Source organism: Mustelus asterias, chromosome 9, assembly GCF_964213995.1.
Source record: "Mustelus asterias chromosome 9, sMusAst1.hap1.1, whole genome shotgun sequence".
NCBI classification, from domain to species: Eukaryota; Metazoa; Chordata; class Chondrichthyes; order Carcharhiniformes; family Triakidae; genus Mustelus; species Mustelus asterias.
In genome coordinates this window covers 73565996-73593325 of record NC_135809.1, presented here as the reverse complement: position 1 = coordinate 73593325, position 27330 = coordinate 73565996, and the positions used below count along the sequence as shown (strand labels likewise).

The window sequence follows — 27330 nt, the reverse complement described above, 5'->3', positions numbered from 1 at the left end:
CTCAAATGTTTAATGTACTTGTGTATGAAAATTGAATGAAGACAGTGTTCAGCATTCCTGTCAGACCTCACTCTGAGAATCAGTAATAAAACAATGAAACTGCAGCCGAGCGTGAGGGAGGGAGTGAAATATTGAAAGATAGAGAGGAACAACTACAGCAAAGCTAGCAACCTGTTAGCTAATCTCAGTGGCAGTGTATATCACTGTACTGGCTCTGTGGGATTTTGGAAGAGGAATAAACCATGCAACTTCTTGATCACAGCTCGCTTGTACCTCAGTCCATTGACCTGTCCTCAGCCCTGAATGCTTTGTACTGTTGCCCAATAAAAGCATCAATCCCTGTTTTAACTGATCCTCAGCCTCAACATCACTTTGGAGAGAATTGCAGCCTTCCACTGGCCTGTCTGAACCAATGCTTCCTGGTGTCAATCCTGAACAACCTCACTCTAACTATTCCTTTCTGATCCCTGTTTGAGCGAGAGGAACTGGTTTCTCTTGATCTTTGGACACTGAGGGGTGATTTAGTCAATCCACCTAACCTGCACATCTTCAGACTGTGGGAGGAAACCAGAGCACCCGGAGGAAACACACGCAGACACGGGGAGAACGTGCAAACACCACACAGTCACCCAAGCTGGGAATTGAACCCAGGTCCCCGGTGCTGTGAGGCAGCAGTGCTAAACACTGCGCCACCGAACCGTCCTAGAAAATTCTGGACAAAATACTCATTGTTCACAAGACGTGGATCACACTTTAGGTGCTTTAACACTGAACTATGTAGAGACCAGATGATAAAATAAAGCCCCTTTAATATTGTCAATGGTGCAGGTTGCTTCCTGTTATTTCCAATTATCTGGGACAGTATTCGACAATTCCCAGCAGAGTTTAAAGGATGTAAATGAGACAGTGGCAGTACAGAGACTGAAAGCTGATTAAAGTCTGCAATTATTCTTTTTGCATCAACACAGGACATCTGAAGGTTAGGAAACATCCAGTGACAGAGAGATAGATACACAGTGTGAATGTGCACTCTGGCTGGAGAAGGTCTCTAAATGCCATGATCAGAGGAAAGCAGTTAAACTGGGGTTATTTTAAAAGCTACATGGAGGTCATTGATAAAATGAGGATTTGGGGACTGATATGTGTGACCTAGATTCAGCAGTGAATGGATAAAGTTGCTAATGTTTGTGACTATACATTCTATCCCATTCCAGCCATAGAAATATCAAACATTCGAGAATTGCTAACCAGAACTATAACTGTGCCCATCACAGAAACAAACACTCAGACCAAAATACTGTATACTTACCACTTCTGGGAGACATGAACAGAGACAGTACACACACATGACACCTGCGCACAGACCCTGCCCACAGCCACACTACCAGGCTGGCATAGCCAATACTACCAGTGCCCCATTGACACTGTCTGGCCTTGCCCCCAATCACTCGGGGGCTTCAGTAGCCTCCGATTCCCCCCAGTGAGGCCATCACGTCTGGTGGTGGAGACCAGCTGCGATTCTCGCAGGTGTGAAGCTCAACCAGAGAGGGGTAAGTGTAAATGAGCCCAGATGATAGCGTCTGGGACTCACGAATGATTTGTAAATAATGTCATAAATATTCAAATCGGCTCCGGATGGGAATCGCCCCACACTCAGTCACTTTATTGAAGAGTTGAAATCAGCTTTTAGGCACCTGGGCGCCATTGTGCAAGGGCACCCCAATCTCTCAATGCACTAGGAGATCCCCCTCCTTCCCCCATGGGCATCGGGACTCCCCTCATAGATGGCATGTTCCTCCACTCCCTCCCTGTCACGGGTTGTTGTCATTGGGACCCTCTCAATGGGGTCCCCCTGCCTGACCCCTGATATGCCCACCCCCCATCATAGCCCCAACCACTGCTGGGCTGTCCAGTGGGCATTACCAGATGGGTACCCAGTCATGCCCCTGACCACCTGGGGGCTTCAATGACTTCCCAGCCCCACCGCATGGCCTTTGTGGCAGGTCTCTGCTAGTGGAGGCCACTAGTGATTCTCACCATTCTCACCCAAAGGCCGGAAGATTCTGTGCAGTTGAATGGGCTGCGCATATTTAAATGCTACTTTACATATGTGTATTAGTCTTGCGCCATTAGGATAGGCTGAGAGGATCACAAACTATTTGGCGCTTGCTGGAAAATGATTTTTAGGCCCGCATGCTATTCTGTGGGATTGGCATGATCTGCGCCAGACGTGGCAAGGTCAGAGAATCACCCCCTTCCCTCTGTTCTTCGCTCTGCAGATGCTGAGAATTTCCAGTATTTTCTGCTTTTATTTCCGATTTCCTTTATTTGCAGAGTTTTGATTAAATGGCTTTGACTGGAGCAGCATCAGTATGTGACAGGCTTGAGTAGGCCCTGCTGATGGCAGATTGATTATTGAAAGGCCGATTATGTTGTGAAGCCTCAGATAATTCTCTTACAATCCCTGCCGGATTAGTGCTGGATCCCTCAATTAATTCTTGTACAAACTACATCCACTTAACCAAGTCACTCAGCAAGAAGGGACCCAGCTACTCATTTGAATTTGCCTGGGTTTTTGCAGTAGCTGATTAGATTGACGCAGGTCCCAGAGCAAATCTCTATGCAATTCACTTAGTTCTGGTTAAGAAGCAAACTCATCGAGACTGCATGATGTTCACAAAGGCCCAATCCCACATAACTGTCAGGTGATCAAATAAATAAATCTCTTTTATAATCAGGAGAGGAAACTCTCTGGAGTCAGATGGGAGGTATTGTGTGAAGTAACTATGGGAATCAGATGTCCCATGCGCATTTACTGTTGATTCCAAGCACTAATCCTTAAAAGAGGCCAAGCACTAATTTATTGGAGCTTGCCCAGCCCAAGTGTACTGCGGTGCCTGAGACAACAGTCCCAGAAGGAGTCCCAAGTACTCAACTCAACATTTCACATCAGCTGCTGTTGTGGCCCTCTGAGATTTATAGGGGAATCGTTTGGAACAAAGCCCAAATTAACAAGGAACCAGTCTCCCATCAATTGACTCCGTCTACACTTACCGCTGCCTCGGCAAAGCAGCCAGCGTAATTAAAGACCCCACGCACCCCAGACATTCTCTCTTCCGCCTTCTTCCTGCGGGAAAAAGATACAAAAGCCTGAGGTCACGTACCAACCGATTCAAGAACAGCTTCTTCCCTGCTGCCATCAGACTTTTGAATGGACCTACCTCGCATTAAGTTGATCTTCCTCTACACCGTAGCTATGACTGTAACACTACATTCTGCACCCTCTCATTTCCTTCTCTATGAATGGTATGCTTTCTATTGCACGCAAGAAACAACACTTTTCACTGTATGCTAATACATGTGATAATAAATCAAATCAAATCAAAATCAAAGCAACAACAACTTGAACTTATGTAGCACTTTTAATACAATAAAATGACCCAAGGTCCTTCACAGAAGCTTTATAAAACATAATATGGCACTGAAATATGAAAGGAGATATCAGATTAAATAACCAAAAGCTTAGTCCAAGAGATAGGTTCTAGTGTCTTCAAGGTGGAAAATGATGAGCGTCCTATGGAGGGAATTCCAAAGCCTGGAGCTTATGCAATTGAAGACACAGCCACTGATGGCGGAGCGATTATAAATCATAAAATCATAGAGCGCAGAAGAGGCCTTTTGGCCCACCGAGTCCGTACTGACACGTTAGAAACATCTGAACCTCTCACCTAATCCCAGTACTTGGCCCATAGCCCTGAATGTTATGATGTGCCAAGTGCTCAACTAGATATTTTTTAAAGGATGTAAGGCAACCTGTCTCTACCACCCTCCCAGGCAGTGCATTCCAGACCGTCACTACCCTCTGGGTAAAAAACGAAATTCCTCATATCCCCCCCCGCCCCTCACCTTGAACCTATGTCCCTTCGTGACTGACCCTTCATAAGGGGAACAGTTGCTCTCTATCTACTCTGTCCATGTCTCTCATAATCTTGTACACCTCGATTTGGTCACCCCTCAGTCTTCTCTGTTCCAACTAAAATAACCCAAGCCGATCCAACCTCTCTTCATAACTTAAATGTTCCATCCCAGGCAGCATCCTGGTGAATCTTCTCTGCACCACTTCCAGTGCGATCACATCATTCCTATAATGTGACAATAATTGGGATCATAATTAGAGGAATGCAGATATCTGAGGGTTGTGGGCTTGGAGGGGATAACAGAGCTAGGGAGGACTGAAGCCATGGGGGGGTTAGGAAAGGAGGTTAGAATTTTGAATGAGGTGTTCTCTTGGTCAGCCAGCATAGGGGAGATGAGATAAATTGGATTTGCTGCAAGTTAAAACCCAGAAGGCAGAGTTTGGATGAAGTCAAGTTCCTGAACTGTGGAATGTGGAACCATGACCAATTGGACTTTGGACTAGACAAGGCCAGTAGTCATTCACACCTTGGCCAGTTTCAAGGTGTGAATGAGGGTTTCCGACATGCAGTAGAAAGGTCAGTGAGCAAATTCTCCCCCTTTCACATACCTATAGCTCATTCTCATTCCATACCAGCATGTAAAATGTCTACGCAACGTCAACGTTACAACTACAAGCCATTAATAATGGCCCATTTATCCAAGAAAGGCAAAGGGCTAAATTATGACCATCAATCCCTCTGTAGTTAATCCATACCATTCCCAGACAGCAGCAATGGCTCCCATGTTTTTGAGCCTGGAATGTCTACAACAAGCTGTTCCCTCACAGTCTCCAATTTCCTGTTAGTTGTATTCCTCACAGATTCCAGCTAGAGACGAGTGAAATTTTACCGGCATGTCCGCCCGGGGTTCGTATGATCCCGCCCGAGGCCAACGGAGAATTCCATTCTCCGAGCCTCGCCTGCCCCCGAAATCGCGGCGGGCATGCTGGTAAAATTCCTGCCATAGAGACAAACAGCACAGAATTAACTACCACTAAAGTTGCACTAATCCAAAATCTCCCTTGCTTTTCACTCCCCTGTAGCTCAAACCTAAGCTTTGCTTTGGATCAAAGCTCTATTAACTCAAGCATCTCTCTTTCTCTCTCTTTTCTACTCTCAGATTGACACCTACGTTCGGGAGGATCTGAAGGAAGGCCTTCAGTTGTTTGAGACGGATGGAAATGTTGGTCTCACAAACGCTTGGAGCATCATACAGACAGATGTAGGTTAATGTTTTAGCTAAATAGCCTTTCGCCCCATTTCCTGCAATTCATGTGCTATGTGGGAACTTCAGGAAGCTTCCTGTGTCCTGGATAACCAATTGCGCAGGAAATGCCTCCAATTGCTATTTTTCAAGTCCAAGATTTCTGAGCTTGAAATGTGCCTCAGGAAACTGTAGGGCACACAAGAGGGTGATCATTTCCTTGCATTCATGTTCAGTAAGTGGTTGCTCTGCAGCTACACAAAATTAAGTAGGTGATTATCTGGTATAGTATGCGGCTAGTATAAATGTGACAATCCTAAATTGGTTTTGAGCGTGTAATAGCAGTGAGACTGTCGACATGTTGGGGAATGCAATGTAGAACATATCCATGGCATTAGGGGGCAAATGACAACATAGGATGGTGAAGCAGGGGGCCTAGTAATGGGGAAAAACACAAAATGGGATTTAAAAAATGCATGACCTCAACATAACTAATCTCTGCATTAGGCCTCCTCCCTCGCCCTCCCAGGACAGATACTAATGAGTATGGAATTATGTAAATGAGACAGGTTAATGTGAAGCTGGAGAAATGGTTCCTGACTCCTGGGGAATTGGAACAAGTTCTGGGGCAGGAGGACCCTGCAGAAGATGGATGCCCCAACAGAGCTGGGACCACTGCTCATGAAGGATGCTCAGATTAAACCATTTTGGAGATGGTTTAATCTGAGCTGCAGGAGGAGGGTTACTAGCAGGGAGCAATAAAGAGGAGACACACGGAGCAATGGGAGAGACAAATCGCATTAGAATAAAGAGTAATTCAGAAATAGGAACGATCTAAGTCAAGGGAAACATGAGGCAGACTAAGTTAGGTTTAGAGTGTGTAGAGCTGTACAGAAGCTGGTAAATGAGGTTAGTGAGCTAGAGGCACAAGTGGCCACATGGAGTATGACACAGTGACAATAGCAGAGATCTGGCTTCAACAAACGTTGGCAAGTCGGAGATATTCCTCGCTATAATGTATTGAGGAAAGATAGGAGAAAAAGGAAAGCTGTGTTGATCAAATATACTGTAACAGCACTTTAACAGAATGAAGTATTGACTTTTCGGAGAGAGAATCTACTTGGTTAGATTGAAGGAAGAACGATGATAATACAGCATGTTCACTATCGGGCAGCAAACAATGGGAATGGGAGAGAAGAGGCATATTTACAGTCAGACCGAATTTTACAGTCATGATAATGGAGGCTTCAGATAACCTCAGTGTAGGCTGGGATAGTAAGAATGTAAAGGGGAGATTTCCTGAACTGTGTAGCAGTGAATGGTCTTTATCAATATGTTACCAGCCTGATGTTGAAGAAGGCAGTATTGGACTGGCCTGGTTCTAGGGAATGAAATGAGGTGAATGGGGAATGTTTCAGTACCTACAGGAACCAGTGATTGTAATATTGTCAGGTTAAAAATTCTTACGGATTATGACAAGGACACATTAAGAGGGTCAGTAATGAACTGGAGGAGGATTCATTCCAGCAAGAATAGAATAGGATATAATCTCTATAGTGCAGAAGGAGGCTATTTGGCCCATCAAGCCTGCACTGACAACAATCCCACCTAGGTCTTATCCCCATAACCCCACATATTTATCCTGCTAATCTGCCTAACATTAAGGGGAAATTAGCATGACAAATCCAAGTAACCTGCAAACCTTTGCAGTCCAGGAGGAAACCGGAGAACCTGGAGGAAACCCTTGCAGAAACAGGGAGAATGTGCAGACTCCGCGCAGACAGTGATCCAAGGCCAGAATTGAACATGGTGCTGTGAGGCAGCAGTGCTAACCACTGCGCTTTTTGGTGGATTGGAATGAAACAGTAAGGGAGCTCTGGAAGGATTTGAGGGAGAAGATGGTTCAGGTATAGAAGGAGAAATCACCATGAGGGAGAAAGGAAGCGTATCCAAAACTAGAGTTTCCTGGATGATTAATGATATAGAGGTTACAGTTAGACAGGAAAAGGAGGCTTACGATATAAGGCAAGTTTAGTATTGAAAAATGATTTAAGAAAGGGGCTAAAGGGGCCAAACAAAGGGAGAGATTGAGAATAGATCAGTGGCTAATATAAAAGGGAACCCAATATAAATAGATATATAAGAATAACGCTGTCAAAGGAAGGGTTGGGCTGACTGGAGACCAAAAAGGAGATCTTGTGGAAACAGAGAGTGAGGTATTAAATAAATCTTTGTATCTGTTTTCATTAGAAAATTAATATGTTAAACATTACAGTATAGAAGAAGGGTTGAGAAATTGGAGAAGATCAAAATAGAGGAATTTTAAAAAATTTACAACTGTGGAAGTAGAAAATCCAGCCAGTCTGAATGGGATGCTGAGGGAAGTGAGGATGGAAATCAAACAGCCCGTGGCCACACTCTTCCAATTCTCTATAGATTTAGAGAATCCCTGTTCAAAAAGCAGAGAGGGACAGTTATCGGCCAGTCACACTAACAGAAACTTTCTGACACAATAATCTGGGACAAAATGAATTCACACTTGAAATGGCATTTTTATTTTATTCATTCGTGGGACATGGGCGTCACTGGCCAGCCAGCATTTATTGCCCATCCCTAGTTGCCCTTGAGAAGGTGGTGGTGAGCTGCCTTCTTGAATTGCTGCAGTCCACTTGCTGTGGGTTGACTCTCAATGCCATTATGGAGGGATTGTGCTAATAAATGAAAGGTAGCAATGAATTTGTGAATGAAAAATAGTATTTGACTAATTTAAATCAATTCTTTGATGACATCATGGAGAGGGTTGGCGAGGTGAGTGTGATTAATGTGTGTCTGGATTTTCAAAAGGTGTTTGATAAAGTACCACATCACAGATCTTTCTTTACTATTTATTCATGAGATGTGAGCATTGCTGGCCAGGCCAGCGTTGATTCCATGACTGGTGAAGATGAACCACCTCAGGCAATGGAGACGGGACAGAGGAGATTTACTAGAATGGCATGAGAGATAGAAGATGAAAGCGAGATTGGAGGAGGTTGGGGTTTTTTTCACCCTGGAGCAGAGAAACGGGTTTGACAAAGGCATGCAAAATCTTAAAACATTTCAGTCAGGTAAATCGAATAGCGGTCTGCTGTGGTGGGTTATTAAGCAGAGGACACAGATTGAAGCGGATTGGTAAATGAACCAGAGTCATACATTATGTATAGCCAGGCCTGCTCAATCTGAAGAGTTTATAGGAGCATTGATAAATTCCTAGTCTCTCCCCGGAGATTGCAAACTCTCCCTAACCTCATCCACAGTAAAGTTAATCTCAGTATTCTGTATATTTCTGCAGTTTCTATCCTGTTTTGCAGAACTTTGACAAGCATTATAAATACCGAGTTAGTCCTGATAATCTCCATGTGTGAGCATGATGGTGAACTTCATCAACCTAGACAATTACATTTCAGTGGTGGCTGGGATAAACTGGGGATGGCCAGGGCCTGAGAGGTGGGGGTGGGGGGTGTTTCGGGAATTAATGAGCTGCGGAGAGGCTGTCTGGAGGGTAAAAAGGAAGGCACCAAGGTTGAACCTGACCCTTTTCCCAGCTACAGCTACACATGGATAATGAACAGGAGATGGGGCCCTGGTTAATTCAGCTTTCCAAATCTAGTTCACTGGGAGAGGAAGACCAGAGCGTCAGCGAATACTGTGACCCATGGTTTAACTGTGGCCCAGGAAACTCTGTGACCATGCCTGGAGGTTGTGTACAGTTCCAGTTTCACTGCTCAGCACACAGGACAAGGATAAGGCAGCCAGCTATGCTGTCACTGCTGTTGTAACTGTGTTAGACTTTGCAATCTAATTGGGATTCTGATGGAAATTCAGCTTACACACCTCCACACCCGGAAAAATCCTAGCCCTTGGTTTATCTCAGTAAATCATACTCTAGCTGTGGCTTATGACAGAACCTGATGAAGAATAATGGCACCAAAGATAAGATTAGACAGAATAGAAAAGGTAAAAGATTGAGTAAAGGGTGAATGGGTCATAGCTGGGTTTGGGTCAAAAACACGGAGAGGTGGCGAGAAGGAGAAATCAGGAGAAGGAATTCTGGGAATCAATGCTGGAAAAAGTTTGATAACTTGGTTTGAATACAGTGCAGTGTGTAAGGAAAGAGGCAACGTGTGAGGGATCTTATATCTAAGGTTAGAAGGAACAAGTGCAACATAATTCAAAGCAGCATTGAGTAGATTACAGGAGATCAAACTGACGAAGGGTTGGGGACTAAAGGTGAAGAGGATTCTACCTGTTACAATCAGTTTGTTTACTGTAACCTGTTCAAAGAGGGTCAGATTGATACCACAGGAAACTCCCCAGATAGGAAAGAGCAATGTTCAAATCTGTGGTGAATTGTTTTTGTTTGGATGGTTAGGAGGTGTCAAAATGAAAGAAATGTGTTTCGAACAGAAAGAAAAAAATCAACAAGCTTCTTTGAGACAAGAAAAGGTGTAGGAGCTGTATTTAACATCAGAGAAGATGATATGGAGACGCTTTTGTTGTGATATCATTTTAAGGACAGCAGCATGATATCATGAGAAGGGAAATGCTTCATGTGATCCAGTCTTTGTTTCAATTTTGCTTTGAGCACAGCACACACTGTTAAATCTCTCTTTAATCTCCTTTGTTCCCAGGATAACAACCCCAGTTTCTCTAACCTAACCTCGTAAAAAAATCCTTCATCCACTCTTGTAAGTCTCCTCCAGAACCTAGACATTCTTTCTAAAGTGTGGTGACTAGAACTGGATACAATACTCAATTTATTGCCTAACCCCAGCTTTCGAAACATTCAGCATAATTTCCTTGCTTTTGTACTCAAAATCTCTATTTAAGAAACCCAAGATCCCATGTGGTTTGTGAACTGCTCTCTCAAAATGCCACCTTCAAAGATGGATACATATCAATCTCTGGGTACTTCTGTCTCTGCACATTCTTTGCAATTGAGTCGAGATTCACCTTTCCTACCCATTCTATAAAATACATCACCTCACACTTTTCCATGTCAGTTGTTTGCCAGTCTTACCCTGAGTTGATTGGTATAATTCTCACTGTTTGCCATACCTCCAAGTTGGATATCATTGTCCAATTTGGAAATGTTACTCTATTCCAATATTCAAGCGTTTTATATATTTCAAACAAGGCAGTGCTCCACAGCACTGATCCTTGGGGAACACCACTGTCTACCATTCCCCACAACTCGCTGTTTTCTATCCTTAAAAGAGAGCCAGTGATGTAGTGATGAGTTAACCAGAGACCCAGGGTAGTGCTCTGGGAACCCAGGTTTAAATTCGACCATGGTAGATGGTGAAATTTGAATTCAGTAAAAAGCTGAAATTAGAAGCCTAATGATAGCTGTGAAATCATTGTCGGTTGTTGGAGAAACCGATCTGGTTCATTAATATCCTTTAGGGAAGGAAATCTGTCATGCTTACCTGGTCTGGCCCACAGGTGACTCCAGACCCACAGCAATGTGGTTAACTTTCAAATGCCCTCTGAAATGGCCTAGCAAGCCACTCAGTTCAAGGGCACTTAGGAATGGGCAACAAATGCTAGCCCAGCCAGCGCTGCCCACATCCCATTAAGGAACAAAATAACCATTCTTTTTTCCACACTAACACTGAGGGCCCGATTTTACCATTGCGTCACGTCCGAAAATTTGGTAAAGTCGGGCATGAGGTGATTAGCGCGATCTGCGCCCATGTTTGCGCAGATCCCCACTTTACCAAGGCTCGAAAATGGCCACGATCTGAACCGCGCCTGAATCGGGTGCAATGGCGATTTAAATGCATTTGCATGCATTTAAATTGAATTAATGGACTGCCTGCCCAACTTTTCCAGCATTTCCCCCTTTACCATTGCGTTTGCGATGATTCAGCATGAAACAGACATGCTCGGCAAAGGTCTGTTTCAAGTGCTCCAGCTTCTGAAGAGGTAAGTTAGAGCTTCCAATGGCTCTCTGACTCAGATCGGTGAGGGGATGTGGGGGGGGGAGGGGGGGGGGGGGGGAGGCGGGTCAGATCATTCTCTGGTGAGGGGAGAAGGAAGGAGGAAGGCCCGATTGCCCTCTGGTTGGGGGGAGAGAGGGCCAGATCACTCTTGGTGGGGCGGAGGGGGGGGGGGGGGGGGGGGGGCAGGTGGAGGGAGGTGGGTCAGATGTATCTCTGTTGGTGGGGAGGGAGGAGGGAGGCCCGATCGCTCTCTAGTTGGTGGGGGGGGAGGGGAGGAGGGAGGCCCGATTATTCTCTGGCGGGGCCGTGTGGGGGGGGGGGGGATCGTTCTCTGGTGGCGGGGGGGGGGGGGGGGGGGCAGGGGTGACCGCTGCCACTCTGCGGGCAATCTGTGGGGGGCAAGTGGGACAGAGGGTCAGAATCGGCCTGGGTAGCGGGGTGGGTGGATAAGGGGGACAGTTATGTTGTGAGGGTGGGGCAATGTCCGTGGGGGCCATTGCTCCCGCTTTTCGCTCTCGGCCGCTTTATCCGCTTTTTGCGGCCCGGGAGCAATGTGCTAGGGGCGCATTTTTTCAAAATTCTTTCTCACTGCGCGTGCGCAGTTCAAAGTTCCGATCGGAGATGCAGCATTTCGGGCATGATAAGCCACGCCCACAGCGCGATTCAGACCCGCAATTTTTTTTTCAGGCTAAGTGCGTATGGGGGCGCCTGAGAGCAGTTTTCCAAATCCGATCTGAATTGCGCCAAGTTTCAGCACTTGGAATCAAAATGGTAAAATCAGGCCCTGAGTCTCCTATTCTATGAGCTTCAGTTTTATTAACCAGCCTTTATGTGGTACTTTGTCAAATGCTTCCTTAAGATCCATTTGGACAACATCCATTGCATTTCCTTCAACAACCTTCTCTGTGACTTCATCAAAACATTCAATTAAATTAGCCAAGCATGATCAATTCCAATATTGATAGGATTAATTACAATGCTACCCCACCATGCTCTTCTCACTGAGGAGATCTGCTGAATCACACAGCTTGTGAATGTCTGTAAAGTCTATAAAAATGTCTATAACCTTTTACATTAAGACTTCAACAAAGATGAACACTTCCACTTACTCATGTAGAATTCTAATTTCTGACTTGGCAAGTAAAGCAGTAGATTTCATGAGACACTTATACAATGAGTAAGAGATCGAGGCATCAAATGCAGCCCAGAGTGCTGTGAAAACAATACAACCATGAACACAACGTATATACCCATCAAACCCTTCACAAACTGCGGTGATATCCTCGGAGTTATCTCGATCCAGGACAGAGTTACAAGGTTTGGTAATATGGGGAATGCTAAAAAAGAACAAATCATAGATTGAAATGGAACACTCTGGTTATTGAAAGCTGTGAACACTTTGACATTGTGCAGGCATTCATATGCTGGTTGTGTGACCTATCTTATCTGGAGTTATTATGGTCCTGACACAGGTAATTACTTCAGACAGCTTTATTAACACAATAGACAAGATATTATACAGAGTAGGTATGTCTCTCATGAGTGCTTCCTCTTTCATCTGCTCTAGTACATGACTATTACGTTATGATCTTTATCACTAACTCATTAACTATTAACCCATTATACTATACCTACCCCCAAGTATAATATCGGCTTCTTTAATAATGATGTTGTTATTTCTCAAACTATTTACGTGACACTTCTGTAACTTCCTTTGAGTGATACAGATTCTACCCAACTCCTGCTCCTATTCTTTCCCTCCCACCCACAAGTCAGTGTCATAAGGGATTCACTCTCCCACAGAATTCTTGGCTCTCTGGGAAGATGTGGGTGTTCCTCTGTTCCCAAGGGAACATTTTTATTGGTGAAATAGGACACCAGTTTTACAGGACTGTTGGTAGTTGGAGTGTGATCTTCATGATAGCTGAATTTTAAGGACCACGTAACCTCTCAAAACTGATTCAAGAGTGAAGATTGAAGGACATTAACACTTTCTGTCTTGAACAGGAAGAGGATAGATTTGGACTTGGGAATCTTCTACTTCTTCATAGAAATCATAGAAACCCTACAGTGCAGAAAGAGGCCATTTGGCCCATTGGGTCTGTACCGACCACAATCCAACCCAGGCCCTACCCCCATATCCCTACACATTTACCCGCTAATCCCTCTAACCTACGCATCTCAGGACACTAAGGTGCTATTTTTTAGCATGGCCAATCAACCTAACCCGCACATCTTTGGACTGTGGGAGGAAACCGAAGCACCCGGAGGAAACCCACGCAGACACAAGGAGAACGTACAAACTCCACACAGACAGTGACCCAAGCCGGGAATCGAACCCAGGTCCCTGGAGCTGTGAAGCAGCAGTGCTAACCACTGTGCCGCCCACACTCGAGAAAAGCCTGAGAAAAGATTCTCCCCCAAAAATTCTAAGTGTCGGGTTTGCGTATAAACTGGAGTAAGTCGCGCTTTTTTCAGTAGGATTTTCAAAATGAATCTCCCACACTCTGTGCACTGCACAGTGCACTAGCGCGAATCTCATTACAAATATGGGTGTGGGGCCTATCCCCATTGGAGAGGTCGGCCTCCTGATCGCTGGCCAGCCACACAACCCTGCATTGCTGGCACACAAATCCCCTCTGCCCCAATCGCTGGCCCTCGGACATGTCCGGGCCAGCCCCAACATCCCCCGACTTCCCCGGCCTGGCAGTCAAATGGTGCACTCACTCTCGCACCACATCAAATGGTTCACCAACTCTAGCACCTCATCAAATGGGGCACCAACACCAGCACCTCATCAAATGGTGCACCCACTCTAGCACCACATCAAATGGTGCACCCATTCTAGCACCTCATCAAATGGTGCGCCCACTCAAGAACTGCATCACATGGTGCACCCACTCGAGCACCTCATCACGTGGTGCACCCACTCTAGCACCACATCAAATGATGCACCCACTGTAGAATTGCATCAAATGTTGCACCCACTCTAGCACCACATCAAATGATGCACCCACTGTAGAAGTGCATCACATGGTGCACCCACTCTAGCACCTCATCACGTGGTGCACCCACTCTAGCACCACATCAAATGATGCACCCACTGTAGAAGTGTATCAAATGTTGCACCCACTCTAGCACCTCATCAAATGAGGCACATACTCTCGCAATGCATCAAATGGTGCACCCACTCTAGCATCACTTTAAATGGTGCACCCATTCCAGCACCTCATCAAATGGGGCACCCACACCAGCACCTCATCAAATGGTGCACCCACTCTAGCACCACATCAAATGGTGCACCCATTCTAGCACCTCATCAAATGGTGCGCCCACTCAAGAACTGCATCACATGGTGCACCCACTCGAGCACCTCATCACGTGGTGCACCCACTCTAGCACCACATCAAATGATGCACCCACTGTAGAATTGCATCAAATGTTGCACCCACTCTAGCACCACATCAAATGATGCACCCACTGTAGAAGTGCATCACATGGTGCACCCACTCTAGCACCTCATCACGTGGTGCACCCACTCTAGCACCACATCAAATGATGCACCCACTGTAGAAGTGTATCAAATGTTGCACCCACTCTAGCACCTCATCAAATGAGGCACATACTCTCGCAATGCATCAAATGGTGCACCCACTCTAGCATCACTTTAAATGGTGCACCCATTCCAGCACCTCATCAAATGGGGCACCCACTCCAGCACCTCATCAAATGGTGCACCCACTCTAGCACCACATCAAATAGTGCACCCATTCTAGCACCTCATCAAATGGTGCGCCTACACAAGAACTGCATCACATGGTGCACCCACTCGAGCACCTCATCACGTGGTGCACCCACTCTAGAACTGCATCTAATGGTGCACCCACTCTAGCACCTCATCAAATGGTGCACCCACTCTAGCACCACATCAAATGGTGCACCCACTCTAGCACCGCATCAAATGATGCACCCACTCGAGCACTGCATCAAATGGTGCACCAACTCTAGCACCGCATCAAATGGTGCACGCACTCTAGCACTGCATCAAATGGTGCACCCAATCCTGCACCTCATCAAATGGTGCACCCACTCTAGAACTGGATCAAATGGTGCACTCACTCTCGCATCACGTCAAATGGTGCACCCACTCTAGCACCTCATCAAATGGTGCACCCACTCCTGCGCCTCATCAAGTAGTGTAACCACTCTAGCACCACATTAAATGGGGCACCCACTCTCCTGCCACTTCGAATGGTGCACCCACTTTAGCACCTCATCGAATCGTGCAGCCACTCTAACACTGCATCAAATGGTGCAACTACTCTAGAACTGCATCAAATGGTGCACTCACTCTAGCATCTCATCAAATGGTGCACCCACTCTAGCACCTCATCAAGTAGTGTGCCCACTGTCGCACCTCATCAAATTGTGCACCCACTCTCACACTGCATCAAAAGGTGCACCCACTCCAGCACCTCATTAAATGGTGCACCCACTCTAGAACTGCATCAAATGGTGCACTCACTCTAGCTTCACATCAAATGGTGCACCCACTCTATTTTCACATCAGATGGTGCACCCACTCTACTGCCACTTCGAATGGTGCACCCACTTTAGCACCTCATCGAATGGTGCAGCCACTCTAACACCGCATCAAATTGTGCACCCACTCTAGCACCTCATCAAATGATGCACATACTCTCGCACTGCATCAAATGGTGCACCCACTCTAGCATCACATTAAATGGTGCACCCACTCTCACACCTCATCAAATGGTGCACCCACTCTGGCATCACATTGAATAGTGCACCCACTCTAGCACCACATCAAATGGTGCCCCCACTCGAGCACCACATCAAATGGTGCACCTCCTCTACTGACTCATCATGTAGTGTGCCCTCTCCAGCACCCCATCAAATGGTGCACCCACTCCAGCGCCTCATCAACTAGTGTGCCCACTCTAGCACCACATCAAATGGGGCACCCACTCCAGCACCTCATCAAATGGTGCAGCCACTGTAGCACCTCATCAAATGGTGCACCCACTCTAGCACCGCATCAAATGGTGCAGCCAATCTATTTTCACATCAAATGGTGCACCCACTCTACTGCCTCATTGGACGGTGCACACACTTTAGCACCTCATCGAATGGTGCAGCCACACTAACACTGCATCAAATGGAGCACCCACTCCTGCACCTCATCAAATGGTGCACCCACTCTAACACTGCAACAAATGGTGCACCCACTTTTGAACTGCATCAAATGGTGCACCCACTCTCGAGCCTCATCTAATGGTGCACCCACTCTCGAGCCTCAGCGAACGGTGCACACACGTTAGCACCTCATCGAATGGTGCAGCCACTCTAGACATGCATCAAATGGTGCCCCCACTCTAACACTGCATCAAATGGTGCCCCCACTCTAACACTGCATCAAATGGTGCCCCCACTCTAACACTGCATCAAATGGTGCCCCCACTCTAACACTGCATCAAATGGTGCACCCACTCTAGAACTGCATCAAATGGTGCACCCACTCTAGAACTGCATCAAATGGTGCACCCACTCTCGAGCCTCATCAAATGGTGCACCCACTCTAGCACCACATCAAATGGTGCACCTACGCTAGCACCACATCAAATGGTGCACCCGCTCTAGCACCTCATCAAATGGTGCAGCCACTCCAGCACCTCGGCAAATGGTGCACCCCCTCTACTGACTCATCGTATCGTGTGCCCACTCCAGCACCTCATCAAATGGTGCACCCACTCCAGCGTCTCATCAATTAGTGTGTCCACTCTAGCACCTCATCAAATGGTGGACCCACTCCAGCACCTCATCAAGTACTGTGCCCACTCAAGCATCACATCAAATGGTGCACCCACTCCAGCACCTCATCAAAAGGTGCAGCCACTGTATCACCTCATCAAATGGCACAACCACTCTCGCACCGCATCAAATGGTGCAGCCACTCCAGCACCTCATCAAAAGGTGCACCCACTCGATAACTGCATCAAATGGTGCACCAACTCTCGAGCCTCATCAAATGGTGCACCCACTACAGCGCCTCATCAAATGGTGCACCCACTCTTGCACCGCATCAAATGGTGCACCCACTCTAGCACCTCATCAAAAGGTGCACCCACTCCAGCACCTCATCAAATGGTGCACCCACTCTAGAACTGCATCAAGTGGTGTGCCCACTCTAGCACCTCATCAAATGGTGCACCCACTCTAGCACCTCATCAAATGGTGCACCCACTCTAGCACCTCATCCAATGGTGCACCCACTCTAGCACCTCATCAAAAGGTGCACCCACTCTAGCACCTCATCAAATGGTGCACCCACTCTAGAACGGCATCAAGTGGTGTGCCCACTCTAGCACCTCATCAAATGGTGCACCCACTCCAGCACCTCATCAAATGGTGCACCCACTCTAGCACCTCATCAAATGGTGCACCCATTCCAGCGCCACATCAAGGAGTGCGCCCACTCTAGCGCTGCAACAAATGGTGCACCCACTCTAGCACCTCATCAAATGGTGCAACCACTATAGCGCCTCATCATGTAGTGTGCCCACTCTACCACCTCAACAAATGGTGCACCCACTCCCGCGCCTCATCTAGTAGTGTGCCCACTCCAGCACCACATCAAATGGGGCACCAACTCTAGCACCACAGCAAATGGGGCACCCACTCTAGCACCTCATCAAAAGGTGCACCCACTCCAGCACCTCATCAAATGGTGCACACACTCTAGAACTGCATCAAGTGGTGTGCCCACTCTAGCACCTCATCAAATGGTGCACCCACTCTAGCACCTCATCAAATGGTGCACCCACTCTAGCACCTCATCCAATGGTGCACCCACTCTAGCACCTCATCAAAAGGTGCACCCACTCCAGCACCTCATCAAATGGTGCACCCACTCTAGAACTGCATCAAGTGGTGTGCCCACTCTAGCACCTCATCAAATGGTGCACCCACTCTAGCACCTCATCAAATGGTGCACCCACTCTAGCACCTCATCAAATGGTGCACCCATTCCAGCGCCACATCAAGGAGTGCGCCCACTCTAGCGCTGCATCAAATGGTGCAACCACTATAGCGCCTCATCATGTAGTGTGCCCACTCTAGCACCTCAACAAATGGTGGACCCACTCCAGCGCCTCATCAAGTAGTGTGCCCACTCCAACACCACATCAAATGGGGCACCAACTCTAGCACCACAGCAAATGGGGCACCCACTCTAGCACCACACCAAATGGGGCACCCACTGTAGCACCACATCAAATGGTGCACCCACTCCAGCACCTCATCAAATGGTGCATCCACTCCAGCGCCTCATCATCACGTAGTGTGCCCACTCCAGCACCACATCAAATGGGACACCCACTCTAGCCCCATATCAAATGGGGCACCCACTCTAGCACCTCATCAATTGGGGCACCCACTCTAGCACCGCATCAAATGGTGCAGCCAATCTATTTTCACATCAAATGCTGCACCCACTCTACTGCCTCATCGAACGGTGCACCCACTTTAGCACCTCATCGAATGGTGCAGCAACTCTAACACTGCATCAAATGGTGCACCCACCCCTGCACCTCATCAAATGGTGCCCCCACTCGAGCACCGCAACAAGTGGTGCACCCACTCTAGCACCACATGAAATGGTGCACCCACTCTAGCATCACAAGTGGTGCACCCACTCTAGCACCACATGAAATGGTGCACCCACTCCAGCACCTCATCAAATGGTGCAGCCACTGTAGCACCTCATCAAATGGTGCAGCCACAGTAGCACCTCATCAAATGGTGCCCCCACTCGAGCACGACAACAAATGGCGCACCCACTCTAGCAGCACATGAAATGCTGCACTCGCTCTAGCACCTCATCAAATGGTGCACCCACTCTAGCACCACATCAAATGGTGCACCCACTCTAGCACCTCATCAAATGGTGCACCCACTCTGGCATCACATTGAATGGTGCACCCACTCTAGCACCACATCAAATGGTGCACCCGCTCTAGCACCTCATCAAATGGTGCACCCACTCCAGCACCTCATCAAATGGTGCACCCCCTCTACTGACTCATCATGTAGTGCGCCGTCTCCAGCACCTCATCAAATGGTGCACCCACTCCAGCGCCTCATCAAGTAGTGTGCCCACTTTCGCACCTCATCAAATGGTGCACCCACTCCAGCGCCTCATCAAGTAGTGTGCCCACTTTCGCACCTCATCAAATGGTGCACCCACTCCAGCGCCTCATCAAGTAGTGTGCCCACTCTAGCACCACATCAAATGGGGCACCCACTCTAGCACCACATCAAATGGGGCACCCACTCTAGCACCGCATCAAATGGTGCAGCCAATCTATTTCCACATCAAATGGTGCACCCACTCTACTGCCTCATCGAACGGTGGACCCACTCTAACACTGCAACAATTGGTGCACCCATTCTTGAACTGCATCAATTGGTGCACCCACTCTCGAGCCTCATCGAACGGTGCAGCCACTCTAACACTGCATCAAATGGTGCCCCCACTCGAGCACTGCATCAAATGGTGCCCCCACTCGAGCACTGCAACAAATGGTGCGCCCACTCAAGCACCACATGAAATGCTGCACCCGCTCTAACACCTCATCAAATGGTGCACCCACTTTAGAACTGCATCAAATGGTGCACCCACTCTCGCACCACATCAAATGCTGCACCCACTCTAGCACCACATCAAATGGTGCACCCACTCCAGCACCTCATCAAATGGTGCACCCACTCCAGCGTCTCATCAATTAGTGTGTCCACTCTAGCACCTCATCAAATGGTGCACCCACTCCAGCGCCTCATCAAGTACTGTGCCCACTCTAACATCACATCAAATGGTGCACCCACTCCAGCACCTCATCAAATGGTACAACCACTCCAGCACCGCATCAAATGGTACAATCACTCTAGCACCGCATCAAATGGTGCAGCCACTCCAGCACCTCATCAAATGGTACAACCACTCCAGCACCGCATCAAATGGTACAATCACTCTAGCACCGCATCAAATGGTGCAGCCACTCCAGCACCTCATCAAAAGGTGCACCCACTCGATAACTGCATCAAGTGGTGCACCAACTCTCGAGCCTCATCAAATGGTGCACCCACTACAGTGCCTCATCAAATAGTGCACCCACTCTAGCACCTCATCAAAAGGTGAACCCACTCTAGAACTGCATCAAATGGTGTGCCCACTCTAGCACCTCATCAAATGGTGCACCCACTCTAGCACCTCATCAAATGGTGCATCCACTCTAACACCTCATCAAATGGTGCACCCGTTCCAGCCCCACATCAAGGAGTGCGCCCACTCTAGCGCTGCAACAAATGGTGCACCCACTCTAGCACCTCATCAAATGGTGCAACAACTCTAGCGCCTCATCATGTAGTGTGCCCACTCTAGCACCTCAACAAATGGTGCACCCACTCCCGCGCCTCATCTAGTAGTGTGCCCACTCCAGCACCACATCAAATGGGGCACCAACTCTAGCACCACAGCAAATGGGGCACCCACTGTAGCACCACATCAAATGGTGCACCCACTCCAGCACCTCATCAAATGGTGCACCCACTCTAGCACCTCATCAAATGGTGCACCCACTCCAGCGCCTCATCAAGTAGTGTGCCCACTCTAGCACCACATCAAATGGGGCACCCACTCCAGCACCTCATCAAAGGTGCAGCCACTGTAGCACCTCATCAAATGGTGCACCCACTCTAGCACCGCATCAAATGGTGCAGCCAATCTATTTTCACATCAAATGGTGCACCCACTCTACTGCCTCATCGAACGGTGCACACACTTGAGCACCTCATCGAATGGTACAGCCACACTAACACTGCATCAAATGGAGCACCCACTCCTGCACCTCATCAAATGGTGCACCCACTCCAGCGCCTCATCAAGTAGTGTGCCCACTTTCGCACCTCATCAAATGGTGCACCCACTCCAGCGCCTCATCAACTAGTGTGCCCACTCTAGCACCACATCAAATGGGGCACCCACTCCAGCACCTCATCAAATGGTGCAGCCACTGTAGCACCTCATCAAATGGTGCACCCACTCTAGCACCGCATCAAATGGTGCAGCCAATCTATTTTCACATCAAATGGTGCACCCACTCTACTGCCTCATTGGACGGTGCACACACTTTAGCACCTCATCGAATGGTGCAGCCACACTAACACTGCATCAAATGGAGCACCCACTCCTGCACCTCATCAAATGGTGCACCCACTCTAACACTGCAACAAATGGTGCACCCACTTTTGAACTGCATCAAATGGTGCACCCACTCTCGAGCCTCATCTAATGGTGCACCCACTCTCGAGCCTCAGCGAACGGTGCACACACGTTAGCACCTCATCGAATGGTGCAGCCACTCTAGACATGCATCAAATGGTGCCCCCACTCTAACACTGCATCAAATGGTGCCCCCACTCTAACACTGCATCAAATGGTGCCCCCACTCGAGCACTGCATCAAATGGTGCCCCCACTCTAACACTGCATCAAATGGTGCACCCACTCTAGAACTGCATCAAATGGTGCACCCACTCTAGAACTGCATCAAATGGTGCACCCACTCTCGAGCCTCATCAAATGGTGCACCCACTCTAGCACCACATCAAATGGTGCACCTACGCTAGCACCACATCAAATGGTGCACCCGCTCTAGCACCTCATCAAATGGTGCAGCCACTCCAGCACCTCGGCAAATGGTGCACCCCCTCTACTGACTCATCGTATCGTGTGCCCACTCCAGCACCTCATCAAATGGTGCACGCACTCCAGCGTCTCATCAATTAGTGTGTCCACTCTAGCACCTCATCAAATGGTGGACCCACTCCAGCACCTCATCAAGTACTGTGCCCACTCAAGCATCACATCAAATGGTGCACCCACTCCAGCACCTCATCAAAAGGTGCAGCCACTGTATCACCTCATCAAATGGCACAACCACTCTAGCACCGCATCAAATGGTGCAGCCACTCCAGCACCTCATCAAAAGGTGCACCCACTCGATAACTGCATCAAATGGTGCACCAACTCTCGAGCCTCATCAAATGGTGCACCCACTACAGCGCCTCATCAAATGGTGCACCCACTCTTGCACCGCATCAAATGGTGCACCCACTCTAGCACCTCATCAAAAGGTGCACCCACTCCAGCACCTCATCAAATGGTGCACCCACTCTAGAACTGCATCAAGTGGTGTGCCCACTCTAGCACCTCATCAAATGGTGCACCCACTCTAGCACCTCATCAAATGGTGCACCCACTCTAGCACCTCATCCAATGGTGCACCCACTCTAGCACCTCATCAAAAGGTGCACCCACTCTAGCACCTCATCAAATGGTGCACCCACTCTAGAACGGCATCAAGTGGTGTGCCCACTCTAGCACCTCATCAAATGGTGCACCCACTCCAGCACCTCATCAAATGGTGCACCCACTCTAGCACCTCATCAAATGGTGCACCCATTCCAGCGCCACATCAAGGAGTGCGCCCACTCTAGCGCTGCAACAAATGGTGCACCCACTCTAGCACCTCATCAAATGGTGCAACCACTATAGCGCCTCATCATGTAGTGTGCCCACTCTACCACCTCAACAAATGGTGCACCCACTCCCGCGCCTCATCTAGTAGTGTGCCCACTCCAGCACCACATCAAATGGGGCACCAACTCTAGCACCACAGCAAATGGGGCACCCACTCTAGCACCTCATCAAAAGGTGCACCCACTCCAGCACCTCATCAAATGGTGCACACACTCTAGAACTGCATCAAGTGGTGTGCCCACTCTAGCACCTCATCAAATGGTGCACCCACTCTAGCACCTCATCAAATGGTGCACCCACTCTAGCACCTCATCCAATGGTGCACCCACTCTAGCACCTCATCAAAAGGTGCACCCACTCCAGCACCTCATCAAATGGTGCACCCACTCTAGAACTGCATCAAGTGGTGTGCCCACTCTAGCACCTCATCAAATGGTGCACCCACTCTAGCACCTCATCAAATGGTGCACCCACTCTAGCACCTCATCAAATGGTGCACCCATTCCAGCGCCACATCAAGGAGTGCGCCCACTCTAGCGCTGCATCAAATGGTGCAACCACTATAGCGCCTCATCATGTAGTGTGCCCACTCGAGCACCTCAACAAATGGTGCACGCACTCCCGCGCCTCATCCAGTAGTGTGCCCACTCCAGCACCACATCAAATGGGGCACCAACTCTAGCACCACAGCAAATGGGGCACCCACTGTAGCACCACATCAAATGGTGCACCCACTCCAGCACCTCATCAAATGGTGCACCCACTCGAGCACCTCATCAAATGGTGCACCCACTCTAGCACCTCATCAAATGGTGCACCCACTCCAGCACCTCATCAAATGGTGCACCCATTCCAGCGCCACATCAAGTAGTGTGCCCACTCTAGCACCTCAACAAATGGTGGACCCACTCCAGCGCCTCATCAAGTAGTGTGCCCACTCCAACACCACATCAAATGGGGCACCAACTCTAGCACCACAGCAAATGGGGCACCCACTGTAGCACCACATCAAATGGTGCACCCACTCCAGCACCTCATCAAATGGTCCATCCACTCCAGCGCCTCATCATCACGTAGTGTGCCCACTCCAGCACCACATCAAATGGGACACCCACTCTAGCCCCATATCAAATGGGGCACCCACTCTAGCACCACATCAATTGGGGCACCCACTCTAGCACCGCATCAAATGGTGCAGCCAATCTATTTTCACATCAAATGCTGCACCCACTCTACTGCCTCATCGAACGGTGCACCCACTTTAGCACCTCATCGAATGGTGCAGCAACTCTAACACTGCATCAAATGGTGCACCCACCCCTGCACCTCATCAAATGGTGCCCCCACTCGAGCACCGCAACAAGTGGTGCACCCACTCTAGCACCACATGAAATGGTGCACCCACTCTAGCATCACAAGTGGTGCACCCACTCTAGCACCACATGAAATGGTGCACCCACTCCAGCACCTCATCAAATGGTGCAGCCACTGTAGCACCTCATCAAATGGTGCAGCCACAGTAGCACCTCATCAAATGGTGCCCCCACTCGAGCACGACAACAAATGGCGCACCCACTCTAGCAGCACATGAAATGCTGCACTCGCTCTAGCACCTCATCAAATGGTGCACCCACTCTAGCACCACATCATATGGTGCACCCACTCTAGCACCTCATCAAATGGTGCACCCACTCTGGCATCACATTGAATGGTGCACCCACTCTAGCACCACATCAAATGGTGCACCCGCTCTAGCACCTCATCAAATGGTGCACCCACTCCAGCACCTCATCAAATGGTGCACCCCCTCTACTGACTCATCATGTAGTGCGCCGTCTCCATCACCTCATCAAATGGTGCACCCACTCCAGCGCCTCATCAAGTAGTGTGCCCACTTTCGCACCTCATCAAATGGTGCACCCACTCCAGCGCCTCATCAAGTAGTGTGCCCACTTTCGCACCTCATCAAATGGTGCACCCACTCCAGCGCCTCATCAAGTAGTGTGCCCACTCTAGCACCACATCAAATGGGGCACCCACTCTAGCACCACATCAAATGGGGCACCCACTCTAGCACCGCATCAAATGGTGCAGCCAATCTATTTCCACATCAAATGGTGCACCCACTCTACTGCCTCATCGAACGGTGCACACACTTTAGCACCTCATCGAATGGTGCACCCACTCTAACACTGCAACAAATGGTGCACCCATTCTTGAACTGCATCAATTGGTGCACCCACTCTCGAGCCTCATCGAACGGTGCACACACGTTAGCACCTCATCGAATGGTGCAGCCACTCTAACACTGCATCAAATGGTGCCCCCACTCGAGCACTGCATCAAATGGTGCCCCCACTCGAGCACTGCAACAAATGGTGCGCCCACTCAAGCACCACATGAAATGCTGCACCCGCTCTAACACCTCATCAAATGGTGCACCCACTTTAGAACTGCATCAAATGGTGCACCCACTCTCGCACCACATCAAATGCTGCACCCACTCTAGCACCACATCAAATGGTGCACCCACTCCAGCACCTCATCAAATGGTGCACCCACTCCAGCGTCTCATCAATTAGTGTGTCCACTCTAGCACCTCATCAAATGGTGCACCCACTCCAGCGCCTCATCAAGTACTGTGCCCACTCTAACATCACATCAAATGGTGCACCCACTCCAGCGCCTCATCAAGTACTGTGCCCACTCTAGCATCACATCAAATGGTGCAGCCACTCCAGCACCTCATCAAATGGTACAACCACTCCAGCACCGCATCAAATGGTGCAGCCACTCCAGCACCTCATCAAATGGTACAATCACTCTAGCACCGCATCAAATGGTGCAGCCACTCCAGCACCTCATCAAAAGGTGCACCCACTCGATAACTGCATCAAGTGGTGCACCAACTCTCGAGCCTCATCAAATGGTGCACCCACTACAGTGCCTCATCAAATAGTGCACCCACTCTAGCACCTCATCAAAAGGTGAACCCACTCTAGAACTGCATCAAATGGTGTGCCCACTCTAGCACCGCATCAAATGGTGCACCCACTCTAGCACCTCATCAAATGGTGCATCCACTCTAACACCTCATCAAATGGTGCACCCGTTCCAGCCCCACATCAAGGAGTGCGCCCACTCTAGCGCTGCAACAAATGGTGCACCCACTCTAGCACCTCATCAAATGGTGCAACAACTCTAGCGCCTCATCATGTAGTGTGCCCACTCTAGCACCTCAACAAATGGTGGACCCACTCCAGCGCCTCATCAAGTAGTGTGCCCACTCCAACACCACATCAAATGGGGCACCAACTCTAGCACCACAGCAAACGGGGCACCCACTCTAGCACCACACCAAATGGGGCACCCACTGTAGCACCACATCAAATGGTGCACCCACTCCAGCACCTCATCAAATGGTGCATCCACTCCAGCGCCTCATCATCACGTAGTGTGCCCACTCCAGCACCACATCAAATGGGACACCCACTCTAGCCCCATATCAAATGGGGCACCCACTCTAGCACCACATCAATTGGGGCACCCACTCTAGCACCGCATCAAATGGTGCAGCCAATCTATTTTCACATCAAATGCTGCACCCACTCTACTGCCTCATCGAACGGTGCACCCACTTTAGCACCTCATCGAATGGTGCAGCAACTCTAACACTGCATCAAATGGTGCACCCACCCCTGCACCTCATCAAATGGTGCCCCCACTCGAGCACCGCAACAAGTGGTGCACCCACTCTAGCACCACATGAAATGGTGCACCCACTCTAGCATCACAAGTGGTGCACCCACTCTAGCACCACATGAAATGGTGCACCCACTCCAGCACCTCATCAAATGGTGCAGCCACTGTAGCACCTCATCAAATGGTGCAGCCACAGTAGCACCTCATCAAATGGTGCCCCCACTCGAGCACGACAACAAATGGCGCACCCACTCTAGCAGCACATGAAATGCTGCACTCGCTCTAGCACCTCATCAAATGGTGCACCCACTCTAGCACCACATCATATGGTGCACCCACTCTAGCACCTCATCAAATGGTGCACCCACTCTGGCATCACATTGAATGGTGCACCCACTCTAGCACCACATCAAATGGTGCACCCGCTCTAGCACCTCATCAAATGGTGCACCCACTCCAGCACCTCATCAAATGGTGCACCCCCTCTACTGACTCATCATGTAGTGCGCCGTCTCCATCACCTCATCAAATGGTGCACCCACTCCAGCGCCTCATCAAGTAGTGTGCCCACTTTCGCACCTCATCAAATGGTGCACCCACTCCAGCGCCTCATCAAGTAGTGTGCCCACTTTCGCACCTCATCAAATGGTGCACCCACTCCAGCGCCTCATCAAGTAGTGTGCCCACTCTAGCACCACATCAAATGGGGCACCCACTCTAGCACCACATCAAATGGGGCACCCACTCTAGCACCGCATCAAATGGTGCAGCCAATCTATTTCCACATCAAATGGTGCACCCACTCTACTGCCTCATCGAACGGTGCACACACTTTAGCACCTCATCGAATGGTGCACCCACTCTA

General features: G+C 48.9%; 1 protein-coding gene across 2 annotated transcripts in view; it reads left to right on the top strand.

Annotated features, from left to right (window-relative positions):
- tspan4a (tetraspanin 4a) overlaps positions 1-27330 on the top strand; it is a 213547-nt gene that overhangs the window by 126555 nt on the left and 59662 nt on the right. For both annotated transcript variants that reach the window (XM_078220372.1, XM_078220371.1), the window contains one exon: positions 5077-5178. In XM_078220372.1, the coding sequence (XP_078076498.1) occupies positions 5077-5178 (102 nt within the window). The remainder of the gene's footprint in view (positions 1-5076; positions 5179-27330) is intronic.